We start from the raw sequence: 24036 nt of genomic DNA, 5'->3' as shown, positions 1-24036 counted from the left end.
TGATATGTGCCAACTATATTGAAGGCTTAAGCAGGATGTTGACAGATTTTATTCCCGCTTACGAAATCAAATTCAATTGCAGCTGCATTGCAGGTGCGACAACTCGGTAAATACTGTATGTTTTGTCACCTAGTGGGTACTTTGAACACTTATAGTAGATGTAACTGTAGCTTCCATAGTATTATATCTAGATCCTACTGCAGTCTTATAGCTAGAATTAAAGAAAAAATATATAAATATATGTCTCCTTTGGCAGGTGACATATCCAGAATGGTTCTACTCCTCGACAGATAGCGAGAGTCTACATATTATGTGGTGCCCCTGATAAGAAATCGCAAATATGGCCAACTGTATATATAGATTGAGCTATTGGACCGTGAACGAGTATCTGGGAGTTGATTATTCTTGCTTATTGATATTTTTGAGTGGATATCCCTGTGGCATGGCACATCTACCATACACCTTAAATAAGAGATCTTTTATGTTCACTTCGAACTTGACCAATTAATGGTGTATAGAAACTTTATAGGCACTTTGGTTCTCCAATATTATTGACTTAATTTATTTAAATGCGCAAAATGTGTCGAAATGAAATGCGCAAATAAATTGCAGTCCATAAAGCGCGGAATGCCATTGTTGGGTTCAATAAATGTGAGGGATTATGAAGACAATGGCAGTCGAAAAGTAAACAGACCACACTTTACGTGACTACCAGAAAATAACAAGAACAAAGGTTTTGTAGTCAGTTGCCTCTGGCTATTCGGACGGTTGGAGATAAAAATGTTCGTGTGGAATTGATCGCAAAAATAAGTTTTATGTTAATTGAATTATGCAAGCGACTGAGCCAACCAGTTACAAGCCCAACGAACGATAGCTCCAACAGCTGGCCTGACCTTTTGCGAACCCTTGCACGAGAAAGTTGTGCAAAGCAGCCGCTGGGCAGCCGACAGTCGACCACCAGCAGTGAACTTGGAGATGGCTGCTCTCGCGCTGGCTGTATTTCTCCTCATCTATCATGTGAAATTGATAGAGGCACATTATCTAATATCTAATCGAATAAGTGAACAGTCAGTTTATTGTTTCGGTATTTCAAATTTTGCAATGTATATATGTATATATGCATGTGTCTGTGTGTGTGTGTGTGTGTGTGTGTGTGAGCGAGCCACTGGCAAAAGGTTTCTAGTTGAGTTGAGCAATCAACACACAAATAATGCTGTTGCCTCAACACGAAAAGATGGGAAAAATTGCATTTGTAGCGAAACAAGTTCATAGCGTGGAGTATCATTTGAATATGCACATAAAAATTGATAAAAAATAAAAATAAAAAATAAAAATCAACGTAAAAATGCAAAAGTGACAAACGTCACAAACAAATATCTGTGCAAAAATTGAGTTACCGGCCAAGCGCCTTTTGAAGTTTTTAGTTGGAGCTTTGACTGCGATAATTATTGACGACGCTGATGAGACGGAGACCACAATGGCAATAATAACAACGACAGCAGCAGCGACAACAACATCATCAACAACTGTTGTTGCTGCTGTTGCTGCTGCTGCTGGTGCCAAAGCAATAACAACAACTAAGCACTTGTAAGATACAGCAACAACAACTACTAAAACCAGCCCGCTGCTGACGTCGACAGCAACTTCATGAGGTGCGCAACTCTTCACTAGCACAGCGCAGACGCAACGTCGTTTCAGTGCGGTTTTGGAGTTCATAGCGTTTGGTCGTGATCGTGTGCAGCACCCCCAACAACTTGTTTGTGTCTGTGTCTGTGTCTGTGTCTGTGAGTGTGTGCGTGTGTGTGACTAACAGTACCTTATATACCATTGTGTGCAGGATCTATTGAAAATCGAGGCACACACTAAAACTAAATACCAACCTCGTACACAACGGTGCTCCAGCTCCATCTTGGAGTTCCACTTGGCAGCCATGTCAGCAGTGAAGGATAAGCTCTGGCTGCTGCTTGTTGGCCTACTGGCCGCATTGAGTTGTAAGTAGATTAAGCTGTGATTTATGAGTGACAAACGCGTATTGTGATGCAAATTGGGGGCTAGCCAAAAAATAAAAACTAAAACTAGATTAGTGCCATCTACACACACTACACACATTTCTATGTTGTACGTATGTATCTTTTAATGGCGAGAGGGCGGCCAGACAATGCGCCGAATGACACGGCGCAAATGTATCATCTTTTGTGTGTATGAATGCAAAGTATGCCAAATGAATATTCAACAGTCGCTAGTCTGTCTGCCCACGTTTTACGACTGCCGTTGACCGTTGAACTGGCCACCGAACAACTGACCACTTGACTGACTGACTGACTGACTGACTCCCTGACTATCCAACTGACTGCATTAGCATTGCCTGACGGATTAGCATATATTTATGTGTCTCTGTTTCCTTGATACAATTCGGAGACCTCCGATCAGGCGATTGCCTCAATGGAAAAGCGATGTATTTTTTTATCGCCTTCCTCTGCTTTTCGATTTTTGTATGCAACGTGAAAGTAGGTCTCTAGGTTGAAGATTGCTTGTTGGGTTTTTGCGAATACGTGCATACGTATATATGCATATAAATATATATATATGTATCTTTATATAAATGTTTGTGAACTAGCATCATTTAGATATATATATATATATATTGATTGGTTAAATGCTGCTGGCCGGGCTGCAAATGATTGGCAATTGCCGCAACCAGTTCCAGCTGGGCTTAGATTTGAGTTTGGGTTCGTTTGCTTAACCACTTGATCACTCGATAGGCTAACATTGCCTGGCTGCTGGCTGCTGCCTAATGGCTCTGTCTAACTCTGGCCCGAGCATCATTAATAAGACACTCGACGGCAAAGTGCTGTTGCTTTTATTTAACTTTTAATTACACCTTTGGCATTTAGTTCGAGTCGGTTCGGAGGCTGGGCTTGTTTTATAAGCTAACAATTTAGGCTTGATAAACGCAGGTACCTAATATGACTAATTGCCCCACTGTATGTAGATATGAGCTAGCATCCAAACTGGACCATTATTAGTAAATTATTTCGCAGCCGGCACTTTGATTCAATTAAGTGTGAATTGTGTGTGCTGAAACAGTAGCCGAGATTCTTGCGCTCAGACAGGAAAGACTTGTCGGCATCTTGTTAATTTGGAGCAGCAACTGCCATGGCCACGAATCGTATCGATCGTAGGCACCAACACGACATACCGACGACAAGCAACAACTACAACAACAACAACAACAACAACGACAACGACAACAGTAATGCGAATACTCGAGCCCCATAACCAAATCGAGTCGCGTCTAAAACTGCAGGCCATGGAGGCCGCCCATAGTTGTTGGCCTGATAGTGGCAGCAAGAGCCAAACGTGTTTATAGTCCCAGCAAACAATAATAATAAAAAAATTAATTGAATTTCAACAACAACAACAACAATAACAGCAACAGCAACAATGTTCGCCTGCTGCTTAGCTTTGGCCAAAGGCCTGTGAAGGTAAAATTTGAAGCTTTTAAATATATTCGCGCACACGCGCAAACAATTTGCAAAAGATTCGCATTACTTAAAAATAGAATTGGCGGTGTCTTCAGTTCAAACCCAAATAGGAGACGCAATTCGCCTTTGTTTCATTCACGGGCCATTTGTGTCTGTCTCATGGAAACTCTTTGAACTCTGCCGTTGCTCTGCTTTGTTTAAATAAATAACTAATATCAAAATCTATGTTACACGCATCGCAAACTCTGCTCGAGCTGCTGCTCTACTGCTATTGTTGTGGAACTTTATTTAGCATGAAGCGAAAACTTCCTGTACCCTAACAAAGTTTATGACTAACGTCGTTAGAGCAGCACACACAATGTAGTCGTAATCATCATAAAAGCCAACGCAAGCAGCCATAAGAAGCCAACACAAAGCAGACAAAAAATTCTGATTCCGAATCTGATTCTAATTTAGCTGTTGTTGCCCGAACTGTTCTATTCTACTGCCTGGTCAACAATAATTTGGCAGCCAAGAATATGACGTGATTGTTGTTGCTGCTGCTGCTGCGGCTGCTGCTTGTAGCAGTCGCTCGAAAATTGCTGTTAATATGTAAATTTGATGCGAATAATTAAGTGGCTGCTAAGTGGTGCCAGGGAACTGTTTATTTATTACTTTATTATTTTCTTTCTGCTTTAGCTCGCGTGAGTTAAGCGCTGACGGCGTCGATTCAAGTTCGTTGCTTAAGTCTTTTGTTTTGGTTTGCCTAACATTTGCGGCTTTGCTCTTTGTTTTTGTTTTCTCGCTAAAAAAATTAAATTATAAAATAGCACTGCAGCACTGTTGTGATGCCGCCTACCCATATTACGGCACAAAGATCGGCTCGCTGACACGACTGCATCATGGCGTTTCCGGTGACGTCTATGCCGTAGATTCCCGTACGATTTTCATCAAGAAATTCAACTATGACGGCGAAGCGCCCGCAGCCTACTTCTATGTGGGCAACACCGCCCGGCCCAGCAACGAGGGTGCCGCTCGCCTTAGGGACGAGCGTGGAGGCAACACCGCGCTGACGCGCCGCTATCGCAACAAGGACATTACGCTATCCCTGCCGGAGGGCAAGACGCTTCGGGATGTGAAATGGTTTTCTGTGTGGTGCGATGAGTTTGCTGTGAACTTCGGCGATGTCGCCATTCCGAACACGTTAGATTTTCCCCGTCCGCAAAAGATTGGCGCACTGAGAGGTGTTCACGGCGTTTCCTCCGATAACATTGTCATTGTGGATGCCCAGACGCTGCTAGTGCCCAACTTTAGCTACGACGGCGAGGCGCCAGGTGAGTGAATGACAGCAATCATGGCTTAATGAAGGGCGAACTGCAGCGTTGGCACTCGATTTCAATTTTACAGACGCCAAATTCTGGGTGGGTCGTGGTCAACGGCCCACGTCCGATGGTCTACGTATACCCGATGAGAATGGCAAAGAGAATCCATTGCGTCGCTACGACCGAAAGACAATCGTATTGACGCTGCCCGAAGATCTGACCATCTTCGATATTGGACACTTTGGCGTCTGGTGTGAGGCGTTCACCGTTGACTTCGGCCATGTCCGCCTGCCGGAGGGCCTCAATGTGCCGCCCTCGCTCAAAATGCTGGGCATCAGTCCACAGGTAAAGAAGCCCTTAAATCAAATACTAAGCGAGCTGCAGCCCTGATGGCCCTAGGCACTCGCCAAGCATTTGAGGTGTGCGTGGAACTTATTTAAAATTTAATATTCGTATTTATTTTGATATGCAAAATCTATTTAACAATAACAATCGAGTTGCTTTTGAAATTACTAGACTCTAAGAGTGTGCATTTTTTATAAACAACTATTTGAATGAATTCACGAATTTAATGTATACAAATATATATGTGCAGCACATTTTTATATACAATTAAAACATTGGTCGTCTTCTGTGTTTTGTTGAGTTGAAAAACTTTTGCTTTGTATTTTTGAATTGAGCCCTATACAAAATGAAATGTGTGCAATACTCTCTTTGGGGTCTACCCAACATTTATCCCCTTCCACTTAGTCCTTAGTCCCATCCACACTTCCAAAACACGCAACAGCAACACACACACACACACATGCAAACACACACACAAGATACAATCTACATGCGTCAAACCCCTGAGCCATACTAATTTAACTCTCTTCGTATTCGTTCCTTCCGTCAGCCTCTTACCCAACTACAAACATTTTCATTTTGTATAAGCTTCATTAAACGTTTTAATCAGAATTCAAATTGTGATTGATTCCTATAAAACGAAAAGCAAAATTTTTAAACACAACAAAATCAAAAAAAAAAAAAAAGACCGATAATTTGATACAAAATTTACCTTTGACACGCGCTGACTATTCATTCATCTCCTAATCCCAACCTGAGCCTAAATCAGTTAATCCCCAATACTCACTCATTCCACACGTGCACTCATTTCATTATGCTCCAATTCCAATGCCTATCTGCAATACAAAAGCAAAACTAATTCTCTTCCAGTCGAAGCTCAACTGCGAGGTGCTCTACGATGATCTGGCCTTCGAAGTACGCTGGGCCGTGGCCGGTGAGAGCATCGTTGTGCAGCTGGTCGCCAAGTTGGGTAAGTCGCTAGCGCCGAGCTAAATGCGGAAACATTTTCTGGTCTTTCTTTACCCGCGAACTTGACACTCGCCCGAAATGCCAAATGCCAAAGCAATTTAATGTTTATCACTTTGTAAACTGTTTCAATTACGGCATTAGCGAAGCGACAGACAAATTCAATTTGATTGGCGAATTTACTGCTCTAAAGAGTCTAATATGCAGCTAAACAAATTAGAGTAAGCTGTCTACATAAAGTTCGCGCTTCGCATGATCATGCTAATTAAACCTGATATCTCATTTCATTTCGTTGCGGCTATATGATTGTGGGCACATACGACACATCTTCATTGTAAAACTATTTTTTAGCTACTTTTATATTTATAAATTTGAAAGAATTCAACAAAAAGGAACTCACACCAGTTTTACGACTTCCTTATTTAGTACTCAGTATTATATATAATATATTACTAAGCCATAAAACCATGAAACCTTATATGAAACGCTTTATATGTTATACATGAGGTAATGAAGACCTCACTGAAAACACTTATATCTAGTGCAAAACTTCTATGCAAACTAATCTTGATTGCTCTGAATAAGTCCTGTTTTCTAAAAAAGGCAGGATTTAACGAATCATCGGCACATGATTTATATAGCATATATAAGTGCAGTTTGGTTAGAAATACGAAAAACATTTCCACGATTTCCAGACCTTTTCTAGACTTTTTACACAAAAGATATGAGCATTGATAATTTATATTTCGATACCAAAACTTAGTTGCTTTCATTAAAAAATAGGGTAAAATCCTATGGGAATCATTTAGATCATTCCAAATAACTATTATCAGGTATACAAAGCCAAGTTCTAGTACATTAAAAAAACCATATTCCATGCATTACCATTTAACTCTCAATACAACTCGCCTGAAGATTGAATGGAATCAGGTTTCAATTAAGAATCAATGAATCAAGCCCTGAAAATAAATTGAGAGCAGCTAAACTTTGATTCGATTTATGATGCTTTGACATTTCGCTGAGCATAGTGAGTAAAGGAGTCTTCACGCTTGCGCACTTTGAAGGCGACACAACAACAAAATTCCAGTTAGCAGTCAAATTGACCGATCAGCGGCAGCATCGTTAGTAGAATAACAAGTTGCAAAATATGACGACTGGTTTATTGCGCAACCAACGCACAGCGCACAGAGCACAGAGAACAGCGCATGGAGCTTGAAGCATGGGGCAATTAATAGCCATGCCAAAGTGGATGCTGCCGTTACCGATGGCGCGCATCTGCATTTCACATTTAGCATTCAGCACTCAGCACTCGGCACTCGGCACACACACTCGTGGTGCATGGCCATCTATGATTGAACATTTCTTTAGTGGCACGCGTTGGATGCTGCGTTGTTATGATGCTACTGGTCTTGAGTCTGGCGTGTGGCAGTGGCTGTTTGGAACCGCTAAGAATGCCAACTGGGAATTTTCACCTGGTATCTGAAAACCGGTTGCTGCTTGGTTAGGCACCCATTTAGGAACATGTTGTGTTGGCCTCCAGAAATGGGGCGAGCAACTTTCGTTGATTGCGATCCCAATAGCATTGCATTTCTGAGACAGATACTACCATTTTCAATTCTTCGCAGAACCGAACTATTACATGTCCTTTGGCATCTCACCGAACAAGAACATAAGCCAGATGATTGGAGCAGATGCCGCTGTGGCGTGGGTGGATCCCGAAACTGGCAACGGCTTTGCACAGGATTATTTCCTGGAAGGCAAGGCTCAGTGCTCAGGTGGTCGTGGCGCATGTCCGGACATTAAGATACAATCCAACACCAACTCCATCCGGCTGCTTAATGCGGCCATGGTGAATGGCTACTCAATTGTCACTTATCAGCGCTCGTTATCTGCCACAGATCGTTTGGACTTGCCGATATCAGTGAACGATGCGGAGTCTGTTGTGTGGGCTATTGGGCCCTTAAATGATTTCAGGGAGGTCTCTTTCCATACCTATTATAATAAGCATTTGCATCAGATTGAGTTTGGGCGCCAGCCCAAATGGAATTGCCCCCTGCCGGAGGGCGCCAAGCCAGGGAGCAGCAGCAGCTCAGCCGAGCAAGAGGAAGAAGTTACTCAAATTAGCTCCACTGGCGGAGCAGGCTATCCGCCTGCTGGTCGTCCCAATATTGAACCTGATGAGGAGTTCTACGACAATAGCCCACAAGCCCTAAAACGTACAACGGCTCAGGCACCACAGAGGCGCCAAGAGACGCTATCCACGCAACGTCGTCCTGTACCTACGCCCAGGCCGGTGAACAGTAACGGTGCCTGGGATATACCAGAAATACAATGCCACGAGCCAGAGGATGGTGTCTTCTATGCCCAAATGGGTCCGACAGGTGGCAAGCATGGTTATCCTGCTATAACCGGTGATTATTGCTGAAGACACAGATTGCTTTCTTTTAGCTAACATTGCTTTCTGTTTTTATAGGTCACGTGGGCTGGGGTATCTCCTGGTACATTAACGGTTTGCTGATTCCCGAGATTCATGTGGTAAGAGGAAAGACCTACACCTTTGTTGTGGAGGGCGGCAACAATCCGGACATACCCGCCAAGTATCATCCCTTCTACATTAGCGATGACCCCGTGGGCGGCTTTGAGCACAAGCGTGAGGAAGAAAAGAAGGTAAAAGCAATAAAACAATTATAGTTCGCTTCACATTACCTGCTGTGTTCCAGGCCGTACGCATCTTTGCTGGTGTGCACCGATCCAGATCCGGCCAGGTTACGCCCACTGGCGTGGGACGTTTGTGCAATTGGACACCCGATGTTGATGGACCCCCAGCGGATGATTATCAGAGTTTCGGAGCGTACCAGCGCACGTTGACACTTAAATGCGATGCCGGCGAACCGGGAGTGATCAGCTGGAAGCCGGATAGGAATACGCCGGACACCGTTTACTATCACTGCTTTACGCATCGGTATCTGGGTTGGAAGATTCACGTGCATGACTCATGCGATGGTGATGGTATAGGCGCCGCCTCAGAGCGGCACGAGTTACGGCAGCCGGCACCCGTCCGGGAAGACTATGCTGCCGAGTCATCGATTCGTCACGAAACAAAGGTCAGCCCCAACGATAATTTTTTATTGAAGCACCAAACCGATTTGATTAAGAATCACAATATGAATGGAACACCGCCTAAACTGAGTTTTGAAATAACGAAATCTTCGGAAATAACCAAACTGATTTCAGATGGGATCCGCGCTGCTGAGGCTCTCGAGGAGAGCCTACTGAGGAACCAATCGATCATCTCCGCACCACCGACACACTTAAGAGATAACAACATCAGCAACAACAACAACGATAATATTGGCTCTAGAATACCATCGAAACCATTGCTGGCTCCAGCCAGACCCGAGATTTTGCATGGCGAAACTCATTCATTGAAACCATCATCCTCATCCACTGCATCGGCTCATTCGAAACTTCCCATTTTCGCAGCACCGCAATCGCCTGTCATTGTTAACTCTCATTTGCATCAGCGTTTACAATATCCGCATCTGCACCACACACACTACCCATTCCCTCATCCACACCATTATCACGCTCATACTGCACTGCAACTGCATCATAATCTAACTAGTAATCTTCCAGCTTTGGCGCAAAAAACAATTAGCTTATCCGAATATCTACGTCCACCACAAAATGCTCCGCTTTTCCATCCTGTCAAGTTGCCCGGACGTCGACCCTTTCCCGGCCCCATCAAGAAGGTGCCTGCCTCTAGGCCAGTGTTGCCGCAACAGCATCCGCCACCTGGTGGACTACTGCCACAGTCATCGTTGATTGTTAACCACTATCGGAAGCCTGTGCCCAGCCTGTTGAAGCCCTTCCTTAAGGAAAAACTCTTTCCCATACAGCCGATAGCAGCTTCGGTATTGCTATTGGGTCAACCAACGGAGCTTAACGGCATTGGACAAAGAAAAACTGATGCCGCAGAGCGCGCCAAAATCAAGTCGAAGCCCGTTATCCCGTTACCCGTGCCGTATGTAGACCTAGAGCCTCAGGCATCACTCAAGGCCACTTCCTATTTTAAGTCAAACACGAATGTGGAGAAACCAGTTTTAAGCACCACTACAACGACGACTATACCAATAATCAAACGTCCGGTGCCGGAAGAACCATCGCCTCAACAAATTGCCAGCATGCGTCCGGCAATAAATCAAGGATTTAAGCCTGATTCCGTTGTTGTTGAGAGCGGCTTCCGTCCAATTGTGCGTAATGATGGCACCGGCGTACAACTACCACCTGAGTTAATTGATCAGGTAGCTCACAGACGCGAGGATCCTGGCTCTGAAATTGACGAAGTAATGGAAACAGATACGCTTTTCCTAACCGCACAGCAAAGTGGCAGTGAGACCCAGAGCTTTGAGCCCATGTTTATTCCATCTCCCTTGGACAGCACCAATGCAACAATGCTAGCATTGAGTACTAAGGAGGAAGTCGTCGACCCGTTGCCAGAGTCCCCATCTCCGCTAAGATTGCCTTCAGTCGCAATCAAACATGCACTGCCAGAGGCAGCTGAGCTTAGAAAGCCATCGCTTGAGGAACTGTTTCTTGAAGGCGAAGAAGATGATGTTCAAAGTGAAGCAGTGGGACAGGATAAACGGCCGACTTCAACAAATAAGCCAACTATAATTGAAAAAAAACAAGGTTCCTCAGAAACAGCCATCGGCGCCGGTGAAGATCTGGACTATGATGACGTAGGTAGCCTATTCGAGCCATCAGCGGAAGAAGAACACCATATGCAGGACTCTTTAGCTGACGACCTGCAAATGGAACCCGACGAAAAGATAGCAGAAGCAGCCGAACGCATAGATACTTACTACTTGCCACCCGATAATCGGAAAATACCACAAGCTGGAATTCCCAGCGGTGCCGTTTACACCTTTGATGGGAAATCTGTGGTGGATGCCACATTGGTGCTGCCACCAAAACTGGACGCACGCGACAGTGGACACTCGCGTCACACCCATTACGGGCTAACCCCATTAGAGAAGCTAATACGTACCACTCCACAGTTTGGCGCTTATCGTGGCGATCTGCCAGAAGACTTCCTCTCAACTACTCAGGCAGGTGTTCGACCAGTTACGGATTATACGAGCCCAGGACGTCTAAGTAGCAGCAGCACCGACAGCACTCTTCATTCACATTCATCGCCATTACTAACATCGTCATTGCGGCCCATTTCGACCAAGTTGCACTTGCTCAAGCCCAACATAAACGATAATAGCACGTAGACAGAGAGATAGAGAAGGAGAGACAGAGTTGGCAACACAGGTGCGCAATAGTTTAATTCATTGATTAGATAAGCGTTTACAACTGCAAGCAGTTAGCAATTGAATTTGTATTCATAACCATATACCATAACAAATCCCGTATTAGATGTAGTCACCTCTTGATATGTGTTTAAATATTATGATGCTCTTAATTTTAATAAAACACAACAATTTTACATACACAATTAGCTAAGCTATAATCTATGTTTAAAATGCATTTTAGTCGTTGTCTATGAAATAAATCTTATTAACATATACTTTAAACCATGAAACCATGACTTTTTTACTTAATTTACTTTATTAACATATGGGGCATGGGTTTTATATGTTTCCTTCAAAATTACTAAGTGATTAGTTTAAACGGACATACGGAGAATTGTTTACAGCTAAATCGAATCGAATCGAATTACATATCATCGTTAGTTATCGAAGCTGTTATTCCACTGTTATTTGAAAGATAAGTAATATTTGCACATTAGATATGTTAAGCATGAAGAGTGACTTAAAGTTGTCTGTTAAGCCAGCAGCTGCCATAAACTTTTTAATGATAACACAAAATATTTTTTAATTTGAAATGTATTAAAAAGGTCATAACATATGATTTGTATTAAAACGAAAAGCGCGCGGTGTTACCAGTAACAGAATGCATAACAGTGAACTAAATGAACGACAGGCCAGTTCGTTGGTTCAGTTTGATATGTTGTTCACGCGAACTTATTCTTATGGTTCGATACAATTATACACGTGATACATCATGAGCCAATTTACACATTCAATAAAAGTGCCCACCCAATATAAGGCAACGGCCAAAATATTAAAAACTGCAATTGAGAAACAAAAATCAGTTAAATCTTTAATATTTGAAGAAAAGCATGCGGTTAGCAATATGAAATATAGTTCAATTTACAGGGAGCTAATGAGAACTACCGTATATTTTCATATTAACAGCGCGTACGAAGTCTGCAAGCGGTGCTAAGACATTACAGCGACAACAGAGGAGCTATTGACAACGCTATTGAAGAGACTGGTCTGCTGAAAGAAAATCCTAAGTTGGACTCAGCACTAGCGAAAGTGCTAGTTACGGAGCTAATTTTCGGACGCGGACAACTTAACGGGGAAAGCAGGCCGGTGCAAACAGTACGCTCGTTCAAAGAACGGTTGGAACAGGCAATTAGCGGATCAGAAAACCAGAAGAAAGGCAGGTGCTCTTATATAGACGTAGCTGTAAACCAAACAGTATTAAGTGCAGGTATCTGCTGGTTAACAAAAAGCAATGGGCAAAAAATCGAAAAAGCAATCGCCACTTGTTGTACAAGTGAGTTCAGCTGTGCAACCAGAAAAGTCGGATCTTGAAATTGTGCCTAAGGCAGAAGGTGCGGACAATAGTTTAGAGGTGTTTCTATGGCTAACAGCATACAGCGTGCTAATGTTTACACTGCCTTTCCTTGGCTTCTATGGTGTGCGCAGCTGGCTAGATGAATCCTTTCCCGAACTGAGCACATTTGAGGTGAATTGCTACTCTGTACTGACAGCCGTGCTGGTGGTCAATGTAATTGTAATTATGTATGTGTTGAAGGCGGTCCGTGAGAAGGATCCGCCTTCATTGTCCATTGAAGATGTCGATAATAAGAAGGATCAGTAATATAGTATCACGTCAGACGTAATAAAAACAGTTTTTGTAACGGTTTTCAATGCTTTTCTTTACTTAAATACACAGAGCCCAATCCACGCTATGTACGCATCAATACGAATCTGCTCAGTATTGCCGATGCCCTGGAGTACTTGTATGGCGAGGAGTGGCGTCGTAAACAATTGGCCGCCGACGTAACATATGCTGATTTTTTGGTAGCCATTCGAGCACTAGAGGAGGACGAGTTTTTGATGGACATACATGTCGAAGGGGTGCTGATATTCCATTCCAAATGGAATCATTACTGGGCCTCCCATGAATATGTCCGTACCAAAAAGTTCATATTGCAAAACAAGGCCACATGCTTAGCTGCCGAGCTGCTAGCCCCTCCAGTTGGGTCAACTGTACTAGATATGTGCGCAGCTCCAGGCATGAAAACACTGCATATTTGCAATGTTATGCATAACCAAGGACGCATTTATGCCGTGGAGCAATCCAAAGATCGCTACAGAGCCTTGTGTGATATTACGAATGAGGCAGGCTGTCAGATAGTCACCCCCATATTGGGCGATACACTTACTATAGGTCAGTAATAGAAAACTACGAATAGTTCACATTCTTCATAAAGTATTTTTTTTCTTAGATGGAACAAAATGCCCAGACGTCGAGTATATTTTAGTAGATCCCAGTTGCTCAGGTAATGGTATGCAAAGTCGCATCAGCGTCTGTGACGAACAGAAGGACGACAAACGTCTATATAAACTGGCTGGGCTACAGATTAAGATTTTGTCCCATGCCATGAGCTCGTTTCCAAATGTCAAACGTATTGTCTACTGCACTTGCTCTCTTTGGAAGGAGGAGAATGAACAAGTAGTTCAGCGTTGTCTCGAGTTGAATCCTTCATTCAAGCTTCTTAGTTGCAAAAAAGCCCTGCGGAATAAATGGCAGAACGTGGGCGACAAGGAATATGTTAAAGTTGGCAAGAATTGTTTGTATTGTCTGCCTGATCAGGATCTTACCGATGGAATCTTTTTGGCGATGTTCGAAAAACGTCAGGATAATGACAATGAATAAGTCAATTGAAAAAAAGCATAGTTAAAGAATGTCTTTATTTGACTCTTTTTGTGGTTAGTTTCGACTTCAATGCAAATAAACTTTTATACTTAATTAATTCTTTGCATTTTTATATAAAAAGAAAACTTAAAAAAATATACTTTTATATAACATAAATCATGATTTATACGTTTTGAAGATAGCATCATATTAAAAAATATATAAGATATATATATTGGTAATGAGCGTTGATACATAAAAAAAAAGAATAGATATGAAACATATAATAAAAATTGTGTTAATAAACTTTTTCTATGTCAAAATTTAAAAACTTGTACTGTGAAAAGTCTGCCATCGAAAATATTCATTGTTTTTTTTTCTTTAGCATTCAAATTAAACTCTATCACGATTGGCAGTTCGAAATTCAAAGTCTTTCAATCCAAAAATAATAGATTAAGATTTATATCTGATCAATATTGCAGATTATCTGATCGCTAAGTTTCGTTAGCGTAAACAAAAATGCTGGCACAAATCAATAAGCCAGTGTTTAGACATTTGTATCGGCCGCTACGATTTTACAAATATTACGATATCGTAAGTATTTTTAAATTATTGAATTTATGAACAAACATATTTTGAAGTTTGAATGTGTGTTTTGTTAATGATAACACACTAAACTGACCGAAATGTTTAAAAAAAATATAATGAAAACGAACGCGCCAGGCGCATTAAACTATCGCTCATCTTTGAGCATTTCAATGTGGATCACGTATATATAGAGATTATATACACGTTTGAAAAACTACCAGAGCTTCTCCCACAATTAAACCTTCATTTGTTGCTTATAGTAGTTGCTTTTGGCAAGTCGAAATGATTCTGCCTTAATGGCATCCTCCATTGTGACAATGGGCTTCTTAGGACAATACTTAATGGTGTGCGCCGAGTCGCCGGATGCTCCACAAATGGGGCACACATAGGTGCGTAGCTTGGGACACAGCACCCGTCCGTACGTATCACGCACTGAATGGCTGTTGACAACAGCTTCGGGTTCATTGTTGTTTTCACAGAAAACACAGTGCTTGGTCACCTGTCGAGTTTCAAATACAAAAATATTATTCAGAACTGGGAACAAGCAGCAGAGAAATTCATCCACTAACCAATGCCTTGGTCTTGCCATTATTATAGCGCTTGTGCAGTTTGTTATTCGCCACATTCACATTGCTGATATTGCGTACATGATCCGGGGGCATAGGCAATCCAATATTAATGTTCTTTTGGGTGGTCATAGCAAGTCCTGCGGTGGTTGCCAAATTTGGCACGTAGGACATGCTCCGCCACACATTGTTGAGCTGCTCCCGATAATTGTTAAAATTAACCCAATTGGGAGCTGCTGATGAGGGCGGCACAAAAGATGCCGCAGACGTCGCCGAAGCCGTTGAGTTGCAAGATGGATATTGTCTAGGCAAAGGTGACGGTTGCGGAGTGGCGGAGCTTTGATTATTATACTGAAAACAATTGAACTCATCGCTCACATATCCATTGGCTGCAAACTCCTGCATCGCATCTTGTGTAGATCCATTATTTTTATCTGTATAGAGGAGTAACATTAATTAGCGCCATTTTTTTACTGCCTCTATACTCTTACAAGTAAGCAACAGCAATAAGTACATCCCGTTATTACCGTTAAAAAATGCTTTGGTTCAATGACAGTGACTGTACCGTTGCCTACGTATCTATCCCACTCGCACTTACCTGCATTGCAGGCAGTCACAAGCACAAACATTTTTAATGAATGTGCTATTTCGTCCTTTTGCTGATGATTCGCAGCAGCCGCAGACGCAGCTAATGCCAATTGGTGCTGCGCCAAAGCCAATTGCTGCTGCTGCTGTTGCAACAGGTGATAATGATACTGGCGCTGCAGGAATAGTGTACTGGCAGCAGAGGCGTTCATATTTACTTCGCTGCTGTCCGTCAGTAAAGGAAACTGAGTCGGGGACATCGTAGGTTCCGGTGTCAATGGTGTCGTAGGAGGACTCAAAGCTGCCGACGACACAGGTGGCGAAATGTTGTGGGAAGCCGTATCCAAGTACATATTGAAACCTCCAATACCGTGGAAGGGTGATATATTGTCCTACCGAATAAATACAAATACATTTATGTTAATCAAAAGCAACCTATAGCATACAATGGCGTCCATTTACCATTGGTATATTGCTTTCCAGACTACTGCCGCTACGAAACATGATAAATGCCAAAAGCTATGTGTATGGGAATGTAGAATTAACAAAGTGCCGTTATTGCCCTTTTTGATTTTCACCAATTTTTTCACACATAAAATTAAGCTAAATTGTTTATTCTTTCATGAAGTATATTTACGCGCTACTTCTTTAATATTTAATTATGATTTAACTTAAGTTCACTGTTTAAAACTGGCATGAAAATGCAATAGATATATCCAAACCAAAAGATCGGCAACTGGCGTCATCTACAAAATCAAATATATAAGTGAGTGTAGATAGCTAAGCTCGGCCGAATAACGGTTTGAAACGGCGTAATGCGCTCTCAGAGTTGCCACATGGTCTAAAAAAAAAGTTGAAAAGGGAATTGACAAAATACTAAAACAGAGCAACCAAGATATACAAATCAAGTCATATACAATTCATCTCTAGTCGTGGCGACAATCACCCGCCATCATTCAATAATTACGATTGCTGCACCATCAACAACATCAAACACCATCATCCCATTGAATCAACCAATTCGAATTCCAAAAGCGACCACATTCGTTCCACAGCACTGTAATCATTATTATCCAACACTGCACGCTCAAAACAGCTGATACTCAGATTCTTAGACGTGCGTGTTTCATGGTCCGAATTACATAAATTTGGTGACATTGTCGTGAGTTGCCCAATCATTCCTTACATAGCGAAAGTCTGGAAAAACTCCACGCAGCAGCAATACCTGTCGCAATGGTAGGTTCATACATTATAGGTAGTATATGTCACTAATAGAATTGGTAAACACATGTGACAGTTTCGAGGTTAAATTTGGCCCGGTTGTAGCCCCCATCTATCTAATTTATAAACCCGCTTTCTCGTTTCAGTATAAATTGGCTGCCTTAGCGCGCGAGCGCGCCTGCTTCATTACGTATCATTTGGCGAGTTACAACCTGCAACAACAACCGGTAAGTATCAAAAAATCTCATTCTGTTTAAAGACACAAAATCTAATATATTTTATTGTTTGTTCGACTGATAGCAACGCCTATATAGCACACCTGGACGTCGGCCAGGATTCTTTTCGCAATTTATTGATAATGTACGGAGTGAAATGGACAAGAACAAAGAGATGAAAGATAGCATAAAAAAGTTTCGTGAAGAGGCGCAGAAATTGGAACAATCAGATGCGCTAAAATCGGCGCGGCAAAAATTCAACATTGTTGAATCGGAAGCGCAAAAGTCTTCCAGCATACTGAAAGAACAATTGGGTGCCATCAAGGAAAAGGTTGGCGATGTTATCGACGATGCCTCCAAATCGGATTTGGCCAAAAAAGTTTCTGAGGAGATCTCCAAAACGGCGAAGGGCGTCAGCGATACCATTACAGATACAAGCGGCAAATTGGGTCAGTCCGGTGCTTTCCAAGCCATTTCCGATACAACGAAATTAATAAAAAAGGAAATGAATGAGACGAGCATTGAAAATCGCGTTTATTGCTCGCCCGTTACCCTGCGAAAACGCATACAGGTTGATTTGTCTGATAGCTCGAGGGTTGTGGAGGCAAATACGGAAGCATTAGGTAAGCCAAAATTGAAGTTAGTTTGCTTTTCTAAGCGTAACAAAAATGATATATTTTGCAGGTTTGGAACTTCACAAGGACTCCAAATTCTACCAGTCTTGGGAGAATTTCAAGAACAACAATACGTATGTGAATAAAGTACTAGATTGGAAAGTAAAGTACGACGAATCGGAAAATCCTGTCATTCGAGCCTCCCGTCTGCTCACCGACAAGGTTTCCGATGTAATGGGCGGTCTGTTTTCGAAAACTGAGCTGTCTGAGACGATGACCGAACTAGTCAAGATCGATCCGAACTTTGATCAAAAGCAGTTTTTGTATGATTGCGAAAAGGACATTATTCCCAATGTTCTCGAAGCCATAGTACGAGGGGATCTGGAAATTCTGAAGGACTGGTGCTTCGAGAGCACGTACAACATAATTGCAACGCCCATAACGCAAGCGAAAAAGGCTGGCCTATATCTGGACTCCAAGATCCTCGACATTGAAAACATTGAGTTAGCAATGGGTAAAGTCATGGAACAGGGTCCCGTGCTCATTATTACGTTCCAGGCTCAACAGATCATGTGTGTACGTGATCAGAAGGCTCAGGTTGTCGAAGGTAATCCGGACAAGGTAATGCGTGTTCATTACGTTTGGGTGCTATGCCGTGATAGAAATGAACTCAATCCCAAAGCTGCCTGGCGACTGATGGAGCTGTCGGCCAATAGTCAGGAGCAATTTGTTTAAACGTGCTGCACTCAATTTACCTGTAAGCAGTTTAAGTTTCTCATCATCCCAGACACTACACACACAAACGACAAACACTTCTACAATATCGTAGCAGTTGGTTTTTTATTTCCAAATGTGTGCAAAAGTTTCGCTTTTATACTTCTACTACTTCGAAGCTTTTTGCCAACTGTTAGTCGCGCGCATCTGCTCGGCCGAGCCGGAGCTGCTGGTCAGTTTCCTAGCTTATCTGTGATGCAGTAGATTGCTGGCTCGGCTCTGCATTTGCCGCGGCTTTCACGGACTACGGTCATCGTCGGCTACGCTACACCCTGACCGCCCATTCATGGCGCTATATATGTTGTATATTTTATCCTATCTTGTAAGCTGTATATTAAACTGTGAACTTGGGTGCTCAGAGTGCGGTGTGGCCGGCGGCGCTCGGAGCCCGCAAGTGTTTGGCCCAAATTTAAATGTTGAAGCTAAAAGTGCAAGCAATTAGTAATTCTTAAGTTAAATTGTTGAGTATAGGAAGTTTGTTAATACTTTTAAGGCCAGCCTATGTACACATCTTTACATAGACAAAAATTCACTGTAATGAATAGCTGAAACTAAAGCGCCACATTCATCAATTACCACATTTATTATTTGTAAAATCCATGCTACACATTTTCAAAGTGTAGAAAATTTAATAAAAAATGCAAAAGCCTTTAAATATAATAATTTATTTCAAATCGGAGTTCTGAAAGGAAATATATCATGTAAGTATAAAAAAGTACCATTCGTTTTTTAGTAATGTCGACAAAAGTTCAATTCTAAAAATGCTTAGACATAAATTTAAAAAAAAAATCAAATAATTTCGTATAATAAATTACAAGTATAGTAATAAAAAATTACCAGTAAATTGATAAATTTTCAAACACATGTGGCAACGCTTGTGAACAGGTTTATAAACACAAAATAACTACTTTTTGTCTTATGCTTTGTTCATTTAACTTGAACTTGACGTAAGCTCTCTCTAATTTTCCGTTCTCAAAAGCTCGTATAATGCAGAGCTATGAAATGGGCAGTCTGCGCTCGCTCAGTCTTCAAACGGAAATCGTCGCGATCGCACGCGTTAAAACTTTCCAAGCTTGAAGGTGGCTGATGATCGAAGTGTTTTATGTTTAAGTAATTGACTGCTAAATCCCAAAGCTTACTCACCAGGCCAATATATAGCTGACGCACCTGACTGAATATTATTTAATTTACGACCGAGTGATAAGCGAATTAATTAACAATTGATAAAAAAGAAGTTATCAGACAAATCAAACGAAAATGCGTGTCAGCAACGGTTTGACATTCTGCAGTCTCTTGCTTTTGGCGCTTCTGACGACGGGTTTCTGTAAGTACACACACACAAAGGCATAGTCAGATAGACGGATAGCCAAGGCACACTTAAAATATCCACACAGCGTCTCAGTATTTACTTTGCCACTCATACATTATCTGGAAACTAGTTTCCGATGCAGCTGGAAGGCTAGCCAGAGGCAGATACGCGGCTACCCTTTGCCTTAAACGTTAACGGACCTGCGATGCGGGTCCAGCTTGCAAGCCCAGTTTACAACGCATAAATATGGCTTTTTATTATGCCAATACAATCGATGGCCAAGAGCCAAGAGCACTTAGTACCAAGGTCGCACTTATAAAATACAAAATATACAAATATTTAGAGGCATTTTTGTCTGCAAGCTTTTGCTTCCTTATAAACTTGCCATGATAAACCTGATAAGATATTGATACTGATTCGGGTGACATGCGTAGCCTATGATAAGCGATTGATTCATGCGGTTTTTCCGTTTCTATTCTTAATTAGCAACTAAATAGCATTTATTCAAGGCCCTGAAATCGATTTATTTGGGGCAACCTTTGCTTGAATTATTCGCGAACCTTAATTTCTCCACGCGTTTTCGGCGCGATTTACGCGCGTTTTATGCATTTCGCATGCCAAACAGATTGAAACGCGCCTTCGTCATTAGGAATGTGTTTATTGCTTGTCTCATCTAACATATATATGTGTATATAGAAACATATATATATATATACATGTATATGGTCTATATATATAGACTGGTTTCATTGTATACATTAAGCTTGCCGGTTGAGTTTGTCGTCTCCGCACGATTCTTTGTTTGCCCAAAAGTAGCTCCGCTAAAATTATGTCAGCCTTTTCTGAAAAGTCAGAGCACAGAATATGTTTCTGGATAAGATAAATATTTTGATTGGACCAATAAACATAGGCGCGAATTGTTTTAGAGTAGCGAAACTTGTGCAAATATTTAATAATCTGTCTGTGGAAGAAACGCCTTCCAAGGAAAATGCCATGACCAAATAATTCTTTTTTTTCTGTATCTTGATCTTTTATGCTTAATTGCGTTTTTTACAGCTCATGCCAAGCCCTTGGACGAAGTGAAGAAAACTGATACCGAGCTAAGTGATTCGAATGGGCAGGCATTCAAAAATAAAACAGCTGTCAGCGCTGGCGAGGAGGTAAGCTAATCCCTAACGAGACCCGAGTAACTGGGACAGCGAAAACACAAAAGACCGACTTGAACTGAGGAGCCTCAATGGCTCAATGCCTCAATGCCTGGCTGCCTGACTAACTGACTAACTGACTAACTGTTTGGTTGACGTAGCGACACATGGGGCAACCGAAATGTAATATGATATGATGGCTATGCAGCTCTGCCGGTTTATTATTAAATCAGAACCGGAAATTTACGCTTTAAAGAAATTTTTTATTTATTTTCACTTTGATTAAATGCAAAAACCGCAATAAAGACACGCGCGCTGCTTGCCTTATAAGGCTCAAACGCACGTTACGACCATTTGCATGAAATTAAAAAAATGTTGAAGAAGTCGCCGATGAGGGTTTTTAGCGTCTTAGTCACGAAATTCCATAAAAATTGAGTTATAATTGAACGAGACAATGAAGTGGATACCCCAAATGCTTCAACCTGATCAGAAAGCTTTGTCGTCATGGCTATGAGTCAGCCTAAGCTCAAAGCCCAAAACCCAAACCCAAAGCCGCGTTCTAAGTAATTTTTGTGACGTCTCAATGCCACATTCTAAGCAAAACAAACTAAAGTTTAAGGCACACGCGATTTCAGCTGTTCAAATAGAAGATCACTTTCCATCCATGAAATTATCCAGCGCTCTTATTACGGATTATGACAATACTTTGCTATGATTGTCGCTACTGAATAATTTAAGCGTATGTAGAGAAACACGAGTTGGAAAACATAGTAATGACAAGTCACGTAACAGCATTTGTTGTCGAGAACCACCTAGTCGACTTTATTCAATTACAGACCAGACCTGATCTGATCTGATCTGTTCGCTTTAACTTACAACCTCTGGGTCAGTCGAAGGCCTAGAATATGGAATACATTATACAATCAGAATGGGAAATTGCAACGTGCAACGTGTTTCTAATAGCAGCAATCAGCCGCTTGCTTTAGTTCAAGAGTTAGCGACACTTAGAAAGGAAAAATCGTAATTATATAATATATTCTTGGAATGTCTATTCCTTTTCCTCAACTAGCGTACATAGTTGAATTGTTTAGCGCTTATTGTTCTCTACACACATTCCTTTTGGCAAAATGAAATTTGACAGGGTATGAAATTCTCCAGGGCGAAATTTTCAATATAGACTTCTTTCTAGACTCTTCTGGTTTGCCCTCTGGGTCGCGGCAAAGCGGAGTATCGGAGTATTGTATCTTGGCTTGGCTTTGAAATTTTATTTAAATTTAGTCGTATACATTACCCTACGGACTACTATAAAGGTTGCCCTTCTAACTGAATTGGAGCGTGTCAAAACAAAAAATATCAATATTTGGCGCCAAATAGAGTAATACGAAATCAGCTTTGGCCGAGTGCAACGTTCTTACTTCTTACTAATGCTTACGCATACAAATTAAGCCGGCTGATCTCGTAATGCGCTTATCGAAAGCCCACTTGACTTTATTAATGAAATTTAATGACAATTAGTTGCCAAGATTGTTCACACTCAATGACGTCGAATTGTGAAAACTAATCGAGCATAAATTATACGGCAGGCCAGCAATTGAAAATGTTGAAATCGAAATTTAATCACGCGCCAACGTCGACCTACATACATATGGACAGACATGTGTACGCCCAAATTGATATGCCTTGCTTTATTAGAAAAGGGTATCTAACGGTTCTATTATTTCCATTTTAGCTAAACACGGCAACGAATTTAGTGCTTGCGGGCAACTATAAATACGATGTGGAAATACTTGAGTCTGGGGACAACGAGGATGAGGATCGGGATAGCAGCGAGGAGTTGGAGGAGCGTTTCAAGGGCCACGGCATTTTTAACACGGACACCGATACTTTCGTAGCTGAAAATATTGAGATGACACCTGTGGACGTGGAGTCGGGTGCCATTAGCGAAAGCCATATGCTGCTCAGCATTATTCTTGTGGTAGTGGCTCTGGTGTCAGTGTGTCTATACGCTGGACTCGTTATATGGAGATCTCACTTAGAGTACGTTACACAAGGATATTAATATATGGAAAATGTTTAATGTATGATTTCTTTGCAGGCAACGTTATGGCATGCGCGAAAGACTCGTTAATCGGGATGTGGATGAAGAGGGTGTTGACGACACGGACTATCATGTGACATATCCCCACACACTAAGCCCCTACGCACCAACCACAACGACGGCTACGACTCGTTCGTAGTCTGGTGTCAATTTTTGTGTAGGATGAGATTCATTAACGCTTAAGTTTATTTTAAAGTGCACGTGATAACATCGCCTGCATTCACACACCATTGTTTGTGTGTATACCAGACGGGTGTTTCATGTGCATTGTCAATTGACTAACACCTACATAATCGCACGTTAAATAAGTTCATCTTAGAATATGCGGGTCGTTGAGCTGTTAAAAGTTTTCTGCTCGACGTTGGACATGCCAATTAGTTTTAAGATTCTGTGATATTGTTCTAGAGACTCTTTTATATTAACATCATTCTGAGAGTCAACAACTAAAATATTTTGTAAAAAAAAATTTGTAAAGGTGCCCGTAATTGCATTAAACGAATTCAAAATCAAATTTGTTCAAGAAATAATTTTTGAAATTACCGACATGTATAAATGATCTTTGGCGTTAACATACTGCATTTTTCGTGGGTGAGTGCGTCACCTGTTTGACAATAACATAACAGTCGGTTTACAGGGCGTATACTGTATGAAATGTTAATGGAAAAATTAGGTTGGCAGATTCTATGTAAACACAGATGCTTTAAAATATTTATTCAATGATTGCCAAGTTACTTTGAAAAACTTGGTGATTTTACAAATTATCAGGAAAATTACACAATTCATCTGCAAATGAATTTAAATGGAAAATGCCTGCTAAATATAT

The 24036-nt window shown here is 41.5% G+C and overlaps 7 protein-coding genes across 8 annotated transcripts; 6 read left to right on the top strand and 1 right to left on the bottom strand.

The window, feature by feature from the left end:
* The first annotated feature begins 1688 nt into the window (after nucleotides 1-1688).
* LOC111601753 (protein Skeletor, isoforms B/C) lies at nucleotides 1689-9411 on the top strand. Its single transcript, XM_023318492.2, has 8 exons — nucleotides 1689-1991; nucleotides 4295-4798; nucleotides 4872-5131; nucleotides 6002-6101; nucleotides 7723-8508; nucleotides 8571-8764; nucleotides 8818-9201; nucleotides 9332-9411. The coding sequence occupies exons 1-8, from the start codon at nucleotides 1931-1933 to the stop codon at nucleotides 9371-9373; spliced, it is 2331 nt and encodes a 776-aa protein (XP_023174260.1). The 5' UTR covers nucleotides 1689-1930; the 3' UTR covers nucleotides 9374-9411.
* On the top strand, nucleotides 9216-11593 carry LOC111601771 (protein Skeletor, isoforms D/E-like). The gene has a single exon (XM_030225689.1). It carries the CDS (start codon nucleotides 9262-9264, stop codon nucleotides 11374-11376), a length of 2115 nt encoding a protein of 704 aa, XP_030081549.1. The 5' UTR covers nucleotides 9216-9261; the 3' UTR covers nucleotides 11377-11593.
* A 516-nt stretch (nucleotides 11594-12109) lies between these two features.
* On the top strand, nucleotides 12110-14217 carry LOC111601774 (probable 28S rRNA (cytosine-C(5))-methyltransferase). The gene is made up of 4 exons (XM_023318520.2): nucleotides 12110-12292; nucleotides 12364-12613; nucleotides 13133-13630; nucleotides 13689-14217. Exons 1-4 carry the CDS (start codon nucleotides 12170-12172, stop codon nucleotides 14117-14119), a joined length of 1302 nt encoding a protein of 433 aa, XP_023174288.2. The 5' UTR covers nucleotides 12110-12169; the 3' UTR covers nucleotides 14120-14217.
* Nucleotides 12531-13101, top strand: LOC111601775. The gene has a single exon (XM_023318521.2). It carries the CDS (start codon nucleotides 12689-12691, stop codon nucleotides 13055-13057), a length of 369 nt encoding a protein of 122 aa, XP_023174289.1. The 5' UTR covers nucleotides 12531-12688; the 3' UTR covers nucleotides 13058-13101.
* A 240-nt stretch (nucleotides 14218-14457) lies between the features above and the next one.
* LOC111601788 (mitochondrial import inner membrane translocase subunit TIM44) lies at nucleotides 14458-18673 on the top strand. 2 transcript variants are annotated; one of them, XM_023318556.2, is made up of 4 exons: nucleotides 14458-14692; nucleotides 17205-17285; nucleotides 17359-17896; nucleotides 17958-18673. In XM_023318556.2, exons 1-4 carry the CDS (start codon nucleotides 14618-14620, stop codon nucleotides 18620-18622), a joined length of 1359 nt encoding a protein of 452 aa, XP_023174324.1. In that variant the 5' UTR covers nucleotides 14458-14617; the 3' UTR covers nucleotides 18623-18673. The 2 variants fall into 2 exon arrangements, with proteins under 2 accessions (XP_023174324.1, XP_023174325.1); XM_023318557.2 differs by lacking the exon at nucleotides 14458-14692 and adding an exon at nucleotides 16754-17073.
* On the bottom strand, nucleotides 14624-16577 carry LOC111601789 (protein nanos). Its single transcript, XM_023318558.2, has 4 exons — nucleotides 16300-16577; nucleotides 15851-16229; nucleotides 15256-15686; nucleotides 14624-15185 (listed from the first exon to the last, which is right to left on the bottom strand). Exons 1-4 carry the CDS (start codon nucleotides 16339-16341, stop codon nucleotides 14922-14924), a joined length of 1116 nt encoding a protein of 371 aa, XP_023174326.2. The 5' UTR covers nucleotides 16342-16577; the 3' UTR covers nucleotides 14624-14921.
* Nucleotides 18674-19670: 997 nt separating the features above from the next.
* LOC111601756 lies at nucleotides 19671-23510 on the top strand. Its single transcript, XM_023318495.2, has 4 exons — nucleotides 19671-19985; nucleotides 21027-21130; nucleotides 22845-23152; nucleotides 23211-23510. Exons 1-4 carry the CDS (start codon nucleotides 19919-19921, stop codon nucleotides 23350-23352), a joined length of 621 nt encoding a protein of 206 aa, XP_023174263.1. The 5' UTR covers nucleotides 19671-19918; the 3' UTR covers nucleotides 23353-23510.
* Nucleotides 23511-24036: the final 526 nt, after the last annotated feature.

The sequence above is a fragment of the Drosophila hydei genome, unplaced genomic scaffold, assembly GCF_003285905.1.
Source record: "Drosophila hydei strain 15085-1641.00,03,60 unplaced genomic scaffold, DhydRS2 tig00008137-arrow-arrow-pilon, whole genome shotgun sequence".
Classification (NCBI taxonomy): domain Eukaryota; kingdom Metazoa; phylum Arthropoda; class Insecta; order Diptera; family Drosophilidae; genus Drosophila; species Drosophila hydei.
The sequence above is the reverse complement of the archived record's forward strand: the minus strand, read 5'-3'. Positions and strand labels throughout refer to the sequence as shown.

Excerpts from the sequence above, each read along its gene's own strand:
- LOC111601753 (XM_023318492.2), top strand. The coding sequence starts at position 1,931 with ATGTCAGCAGTGAAGGATAAGCTCTGGCTGCTGCTTGTTGGCCTACTG. Across the intron at positions 1,992-4,294 it reads CCTACTGGCCGCATTGAGTT|CACTGCAGCACTGTTGTGAT; the intron begins GTAAGTAGATTA and ends ATTATAAAATAG. Across the intron at positions 8,509-8,570 it reads TGGTTATCCTGCTATAACCG|GTCACGTGGGCTGGGGTATC; the intron begins GTGATTATTGCT and ends CTGTTTTTATAG.
- LOC111601771 (XM_030225689.1), top strand. The coding sequence starts at position 9,262 with ATGAATGGAACACCGCCTAAACTGAGTTTTGAAATAACGAAATCTTCG.
- LOC111601774 (XM_023318520.2), top strand. The coding sequence starts at position 12,170 with ATGAGCCAATTTACACATTCAATAAAAGTGCCCACCCAATATAAGGCA. Across the intron at positions 12,614-13,132 it reads ATCAGAAAACCAGAAGAAAG|AGCCCAATCCACGCTATGTA; the intron begins GCAGGTGCTCTT and ends TTAAATACACAG. Across the intron at positions 13,631-13,688 it reads GGGCGATACACTTACTATAG|ATGGAACAAAATGCCCAGAC; the intron begins GTCAGTAATAGA and ends TTTTTTTCTTAG.
- LOC111601775 (XM_023318521.2), top strand. The coding sequence starts at position 12,689 with ATGGGCAAAAAATCGAAAAAGCAATCGCCACTTGTTGTACAAGTGAGT.
- LOC111601788 (XM_023318556.2), top strand. The coding sequence starts at position 14,618 with ATGCTGGCACAAATCAATAAGCCAGTGTTTAGACATTTGTATCGGCCG. Across the intron at positions 14,693-17,204 it reads TTTACAAATATTACGATATC|TATAAATTGGCTGCCTTAGC; the intron begins GTAAGTATTTTT and ends TTCTCGTTTCAG. Across the intron at positions 17,897-17,957 it reads GGCAAATACGGAAGCATTAG|GTTTGGAACTTCACAAGGAC; the intron begins GTAAGCCAAAAT and ends TATATTTTGCAG.
- LOC111601789 (XM_023318558.2), bottom strand. The coding sequence starts at position 16,341 with ATGTTTCGTAGCGGCAGTAGTCTGGAAAGCAATATACCAATG. Across the intron at positions 15,687-15,850 it reads TGTGACTGCCTGCAATGCAG|ATAAAAATAATGGATCTACA; the intron begins GTAAGTGCGAGT and ends TCCTCTATACAG. Across the intron at positions 15,186-15,255 it reads ATGGCAAGACCAAGGCATTG|GTGACCAAGCACTGTGTTTT; the intron begins GTTAGTGGATGA and ends GAAACTCGACAG.
- LOC111601756 (XM_023318495.2), top strand. The coding sequence starts at position 19,919 with ATGCGTGTCAGCAACGGTTTGACATTCTGCAGTCTCTTGCTTTTGGCG. Across the intron at positions 19,986-21,026 it reads GCTTCTGACGACGGGTTTCT|CTCATGCCAAGCCCTTGGAC; the intron begins GTAAGTACACAC and ends CGTTTTTTACAG. Across the intron at positions 21,131-22,844 it reads CTGTCAGCGCTGGCGAGGAG|CTAAACACGGCAACGAATTT; the intron begins GTAAGCTAATCC and ends TTTCCATTTTAG.